The 7,413-nt window shown below is 39.3% G+C and overlaps 1 protein-coding gene across 1 annotated transcript; it reads right to left on the bottom strand.

Annotated features, from left to right (window-relative positions):
* Positions 1 to 2,384: 2,384 nt before the first annotated feature.
* B3GALNT1 (beta-1,3-N-acetylgalactosaminyltransferase 1 (Globoside blood group)) lies at positions 2,385 to 6,440 on the bottom strand. The gene is made up of 2 exons (XM_079705361.1): positions 6,371 to 6,440; positions 2,385 to 3,691 (listed from the first exon to the last, which is right to left on the bottom strand). The coding sequence occupies exon 2, from the start codon at positions 3,655 to 3,657 to the stop codon at positions 2,662 to 2,664; it is 996 nt and encodes a 331-aa protein (XP_079561487.1). The 5' UTR covers positions 3,658 to 3,691; positions 6,371 to 6,440; the 3' UTR covers positions 2,385 to 2,661.
* Between the last annotated feature and the right edge of the window lie 973 nt (positions 6,441 to 7,413).

Genomic DNA, 7,413 nt, shown 5'->3' with positions numbered 1-7,413 from the left:
TTGCTTTGGTCAGCAGATATAGATGCTAGTGTTTCCACCAGCTCTTTTTCCTCTCCCTCTACAAGAATGACATGTTCCAAACAGGCGGTGCCCTTCAGCTGGGACCCTGAGAAGATACACAGAGTAGCCAAAGCTGGTAACCAGTGGCATGCGATGGATGAAAAGAACACATGGTTGTTGTCAACCTGAGATCTGGGAGCTGTTCTTGCAGCATAATCTGGTAAAGGCTAACATGCTGGGGTCACAGACTCAATGCTTACAGGCAAGCAAAGTAAATGAGTGAGGCAGAGAGCAGGTAAGACCACGGGGATGTGGCAGGGCTGTGGATGGCAGAAAAGAAGCAGCCTAAGGTTAGGCTCTGTATTAAACTCCGTTACCAGTTAAAATAAAAGGTGCTATTGATGTGGTTAAACATCAGAGGCCAAGATTTTAATAACACAGCTGACTAATACTACTTGAAAGCAAACATGAAGTTAAAAACAAAAAATATAACGACCCAACCTCAATGTTTGGCAATTATTCACATTTTACTGTTTTTTGTCTCATCTTAAAGTGAAGTTATCTTTCATTTTAAAAGTTCTCCCTCTGAAAATTATTTCTTAGCTTCCCAAGCACCAATATAAAGTTACAAAAATTTGATCAAATCTAATCCTACCACAAAAATACCCACCATCTGTGTCTTTTTTTTTTTTTTTTTGCGGTACGCGGGCCTCTCACTGTTGTGGCCTCTCCCGTTGCGGAGCACAGGCTCTGGACGCACAGGCTCAGCGGCCATGGCTCACGGGCCTAGCCACTCGGCGGCATGTGGGATCTTCCCAGACCGGGGCACAAACCCATGTCTCCTGCATCGGCAGGTGGACTCTCAACCACTGCACCACCAGGGAAGCCCCCATCTGTGTCTTAAAGAAAGTGACTCCCGGGGTTTGGGGGGTGGTGGTGGGATGAATTGGGAGACTGGGATTGACATGTATACATTAATATGTATAAAACAGATAACTAATAAGAACCTGCTGTATAAAGATAAATAAAATTCAAAAAAAAAAAAAAGAAAGTGACTCCCGTATGGATGGGAATTAGCAAGGGCATAGATGGATTCCACAGAGTATTTCATTTAATTGATTTTATTGTAACTGGATCAGGTCTGAGAGGAGGGAAATGGGAATAGCCTTGTTATAAAGAATCAAACATTATAATGTTTCTAATTGAAATTAAGCTTTTCTTATAGGAGAATTATAAATATATGAGTATTACAAGAGCTGACTATATATTTTCAAGTTCATATTTTCTGCCAACAGATTTGATCTTTCACCATCATGTAGTCCAGAAAAAAGGAACCACTTGTCCCGTATCAGGCATAATGGGAAATTGCACAATCCCAAGAATACGGGGGCAAGGAGTGCTTCTCTTGGACCAACTAGCAGGTCAAAGCTGACCTACATCACCACTCCTATGAAAAAACGTGCTTCTTCATGACATGAAAATCAGACTTGATTTTAGACCACATAGTAGGGCTTTCCTCTTGATGTGAAACTAATAACAATAGCAGCAGTGGGTTTTTTTTTCCTTTTTATTCTCAAACTGATTGTTAATGAGAAAAAACACGGAGCAGTTAACAATGCAACTTGAATCTTTAGTCTTCTCTTTCCAGCTCAAGCACTGAAATATGACACTCTTTTCATAATATTCTGGCCATCACGTTCTCTCTTTTCTTTTTGGCTTCAGAGTCCTTTCCAAAAGGAAACATGCTGCCTGGCACTCTACATTACTCCTAATTTCCAGGTGGAACAATGAGACAGATGAAGTGACATCTAAAAACACCAGGGATTATATTTTTAAAAACAAGACAATAATTCAGATCTTCTTGCTTTAATTCTTCTCTATATTACCATGAAGAAATATTTATCAAAGTTCAAGAGATTACTGATATGGAATAATGACCAATATCTACACATTAATGGAGCTATTCATAATAAACTCATCAGTGAACTGGAAAAGAAGTTTAAATATAAAGAGTGATTTTTCACTATTCTGTTTATACAGTATTGAAACAACCATAACAATCAAACACCCATAAAAGTGCAAAACTTTAAGTAACATTAAATAATAATCGATAACTGAAATACTGCAACATCCTGAAGTATCTTCCAAATGACCAAAAAGAGATGAAATTTTGTTCAGTATAACTTCAGCTGTTTTACACACAATTATATATTTTTAAAAACTGTAATCCATGTAAGATATACACAAAACCCTGAACTGACTAGATTGTTCAATGAATAATACTCCACACTGCTTTGTTGTTATGGACAAATGAGCTTTATAATTCAATGAAACCCATTTAAGAAGTTTTAATCTATAGAATGACATTCAAATTGTTTGGTCCTATGAGTTTTATTAACAAAAACCTCTCATTCCTTTATAAGATGTTTAATTCCTCTGAATATCATCTTTAAAAGGCCTGACTTGATTGTTGTCAAAATAAACCACAGGTCAAGTACAACCCTCCAGTCTCCAGCCTATATAGCCTCTTCATGAGTTTCAGTTCCATGTAAGCCACACAGTGACCTTCCCATGAGTTTTCCATTGGAGATTTCATAGTCTAACTTTAACGTTTTCCACAAAGTATCCCTCCCTTCTCTAGGCTTTGGGTAGAATGTCAAATTAATAATGGCATGTGGTGTTCCTTAGCATAACCTGCCAAAATGTGATAATTTCCTTGGAAGAAAAGCCATGGGCTGCAATCACGCGTCTGAGTTGACAGACATCCAAATGGATCCTATATAAAAAGAAAAGGTTGGTGTCCTCCGGAATATGAATGTCCACTTTTAATAAATTCAAACAGATCCCAACATAAACATCTTCAAACTTGATGGGTTTTACGTGACTCATCATTTCATAGATTCTTGGCACCAAATCTCTGGACATTATGTAACCCAACCCACTGCAGTAGGGAGGAAACACCTTGAAGGGATACTCCTGGTATGAAATATGGGTTTTTTGGTAAAATCCTCTATAAGAATAATTATCAATTAGAGGATAACCTGTGAAAAACTTCTCTGAGTGGTTTAAATTTAAAAGATACTTCACTAAATTGCCAGTATTGATGAAAACATCAGTGTCTGTCTTCATGATGTACTTGGCGTTGGGGCAAAACTCAGTTACCCACCTAAATGCCATAATCGTTTTCAAGGTCAGGTTATTGTAGGTGTCTAAAAAATCCTGTCGTATTATGTCGCCATAAAGGAGGTGTTCATCCTCTAAGGATAATGCTAACACTTTGTCTTCCCTTTCAGCCTGTTGGCCTAATAAGAAAAATGTAAGAACCTCATATCCCCACCAAGACTTCTTTTCACCCCAAGTAACTCTAATGGCCTGCCTGGCTTTCACATCTGAGGGGCGTGAGGTCACCAGGATGACCAGAAATGGGTTTTGATGAGAGCAGTTCGAATGCTCTCGAAGTGTGAAGCGGAAGTCTTGTCTGTAAATGGGCTCATACTCATAGAAGTACATCCAGTTCACGCGTTCTATCACATTGTAGTGGGGAAGACTGAGGTACCACATCACCAGGAAGCTCAGGAGCGACAGCAGCAGGAGGCTCCATTTCAGGGATCTCAGTGACATCCTACCCGGAAGAGTGGTCAGGAGTCCTGGGGCCATTCACAGCAACTCGGGAGCACACGAGCCTCGGGTTCTGGAAGATTTATCAAAGACCTGCTTAGTATGCCACCACCCAAAACACATTTTCAAATGATACCTGATCATCTACTTAAGGAAAAAGAGTTGGGAGAACAAAAGCTCCAAATCAAAACCAAAAATCCTGACCTGAATCCACTTAACTTCATTTAACTAGAAGCAAACGGATACCAACAACCAAAAGTATATTTTAGCTTTTTACATCAAGACCAATGTTAAAAACATATCCTCAATTACTTGAGGAAAATTAATACTTCTTGTTTGACATAACTGTTGAAATAATTCTTTACTTCTTTTTCATAATGGTAAAGAAGAGAAGCAGTTTGCTTTATTTTTTACTGTAGATTTATTTTGTAACTCCCCCATTACTCATCTTTTTCTGTCCCTCTGGATATCCAGAATAAAATCATTAATGCAAAGAGATATTATCAGCAACATGTCCAAATAAACCAAGGGTCTTTCTCAGCTGTGTGATCTGATGTGAATTCTAGCAAATCCGGAGTAAGAAAAACCCAATAGCTACAATTATTCACGGTGACCTGCTTGATATGGGATGAGATAAACGTGGAGATGCTTCCCCTGAAAGGTGAGGCCTCTAAACACAAGAAGGATAACCATCTCTGGAGTTTTCAAATGCACAAGACTATGAAACAGCTTTTACCTGCCCAAAATACCACCCCAGCCCCCTTTCTACCTCATTAGCTGAACTCAATGCTCAGTTTGGACAGCAAGTGCTTAAATTAAAGGCCTGCCCATAGTATGAGTTTTTGTGTGTTTCCCATTCTAATCCCACTCCCATCTAATCTAATCTAACTTCCCTGTTCAGAAATCCTGCACCAGATCAGAATCATGGGATGGAACCTCCTAAAACACTTGCTTTTACAGGGAACTTCTAGCTGAGACAAGAAAACTGAGCTAGGAGACACGGCGCATTCACGGTCGCAGCCTCAGCTCTGCTTTGGATCCCAAGGATAAGGTTGGTTTATAATTCGGGATCCCACAGGGCTTTCCTGGTGCCATGATCATGGGCCTCAGTCCAAAGACATTCATGTACTAAGTGTTTACTAGAACTTCAACATCCACAGACTGCACCAGGCACTAAGGAGGCCAAAGGAAGAAGGAAATGGGAGGAGTGCAAATCCCAAGGCAACACGTAAACATGTCACAGCAATGTAGTACAGACTGTTTATGTCAAATGCTAAGGAACTTCAGAATGAGGGACAGATCAACAACATAAGGGGCAGGCTGAGGAAGCTTCTGACCATGGCCTTTCACCCACCATCAACTGGGGGAAAGATCCTGGGAACCCAGAATTTGCTATGGAGGGCATACATTAATGTCATTATATGGAAAGGCTGGTCTACCAAGGGTTCTACCTTGGGGCAATCTTAGGTCTTTGGACACACAGTTCTTCTGCCTCTTAATACATACAAAAATGACAGGATCTCGAGACTCTTTGTCCTTTCCCTCTGGCCATATCTTACCTGCCCTGATTACTTCTTGCTACAATATCCTTTCCCACCTCTAATGTTTTTTATATTTTAAGTCACACAGTACAATGGAATGTTTCGGCAAACTCTCTAGTCCAGTTTCATGTATATGTGTCTTGCCTTTCCACTTACATTCTATGACCTTGTTGGAAAGAACATTTTTCTTTTGACAAAAGTACAAGACAGAGACCTACAGCAAGAGTGCAATGAACACTGACCTGTCTGATATGCTATTTCTATTTGTATAAACATAAAATGTAGGTCTACCCATCCCACCCCCGTCCTCCTTTCTCCCCCTTACTAGCCTTACACAGCTAGCTCCCAGAAAAAACCTGAAACAGAATAGACCTAGAACGAGAATTATGGAAGGAATTAATATCTTCTTACACTTTCTCTTCACCTGGCTACTAGACACAGCACAACCCTAGGGAGCTCCATCTAATCTCAGCCATCGATGATCTGTACATTTATTACAACTGTTATCAAATGGCAGTTTTACGTCTCATTCTAACAAACTGGCACACTATAACAGATTTTGGACAAATGGGAGGAAAGCATCCTGAGTAAGAGGCTTCATGTATAACTGCACACAGGCAGTGAAGGCCCGGCTACTCTTCAATAATGGCAAGAACTCAAAAACAGCAAATCTTACTATTAAAGTTATCCTATATGCATTCTACAAGCCACAGTTCATAAATATGAAATTGTGTCTGTAGTTATGATGTCTACTGCTTATGGGCCTACGAAGAAAATAAAGTAGCAGCAAAAAGAAGAGGAACTATCTATTCCAAAAGTGGGGGAAGGTCTTTCAAGGATTGTCTGGAACAGACATCAGGTTACCCACAACACAGGTGGCTCCAAAGGCAGAGACCAGAGCCCACACCTAGCTCTGTCCTTTGCCAACCAGGGAGAGCTATGGGTATGTTATTTACCTCTGGAAGCCTCAGTTTCCTCTTTTCTACAGAATGAAGATGTTAATACAGTGTGAATTAACAGATGGCCCGTGTCAGGTATGCAACAAACAGAGGTTGTCATCGTGAGCCGTGTTCTACCCTTTGCAGCTATTCCATCCTGTTTATGTTCACTAAATTGATTTTTATTGTCAAAAGGGATTATCCTAAAGAAATAACCTTGATGAATTCTTACTTGATGAATGTTTCAAAGCGTCAAAAGATTTTATTTCTTACCTTCTTGATTTATTTCTTCTGAGTGAAAGACCTTCAATTTCATCAACTGAACATTCAGTAGCAAGTAGCAGTCAAAAATAGTGCTTGAAATTTCTGTAAGATATGTAAGAAACTTAACAGCAACTACTTATGGGTCAGGGAATTAGACGTCAAAGAGGGGAAGGGAACCCCCTTCCCCATTCCAATTTCTTTCTGAACATATGCTGAAATAAAACGTTAAAAAAGCCCACGAATCCACAGAATTCAGAGAGTTCATGGGTTCATCATGGAAGAAGAGCACTTGGTATTCAAGACGTAAAACCTCTAAGTCCTCATGTCAGATGGTGTCTTATGACATGCTACCACAGTTCCACTTCCCTGGATAAAAAACTCAGGCTCACTAAAAGAAGTGAAACACGAAACTTCTAAGAGACACTCTGCTGGTATCCTCTCTTTAATTCTCTGTTCCACACACATACACAGAAGGTAACCCTGACATGAGACTGTCAACTACCACTTCCCAATCCACTCCCTCCCCTTTGAACCTCTATCTCTACTTACAAATACCCAAGACACATTAGTAAACTGAAAACTATGAAGCACATCTCAATTCCTGCCACACTTTAGGATGCTCATATATTGATTTTCATCAGTCAAATTTAAAAACCAGGATAGGAGGTGACAAACAGGAAGGCACTGATATGTATCACTCCTTATACCAAAAACACTCCAAATGGATTAAAGATTCAAATGGGAGAAAAATAAACTGCTAGGAGCACAGACACACAAAAAATACAAATGAACATTTAACAATTTTGAAGTGGGAAAGAACTTTTAGTTATCCCATCTAAGGAAACAACCCAGAACTCATAAAGGAAATTTTGATCAAATAAAGATTTCAGAAAGTTCTTGAACAAGGTTGAAAAGCAAAAAAACGTAATAAAAAGCACAAACAAGGTTAAAAGATTAAAACAAAAAAACAGGGAAAAATATCTAAGATATTTATAATAATTTATAAGCCAAATAAGAGTTCATACAGCTTAATAAGAAATAGATGAATGCAA

The sequence above is a fragment of the Hyperoodon ampullatus genome (genome assembly GCF_949752795.1).
Source record: "Hyperoodon ampullatus genome assembly, chromosome: 5".
NCBI lineage: Eukaryota > Metazoa > Chordata > Mammalia > Artiodactyla > Ziphiidae > Hyperoodon > Hyperoodon ampullatus.
The sequence above is the reverse complement of the archived record's forward strand: the minus strand, read 5'-3'. Positions and strand labels throughout refer to the sequence as shown.

What these genes read in the sequence shown, in the direction of transcription:
- B3GALNT1 (XM_079705361.1), bottom strand. Translation starts at nt 3,657, where the DNA reads ATGGCCCCAGGACTCCTGACCACTCTTCCGGGTAGGATGTCACTGAGA.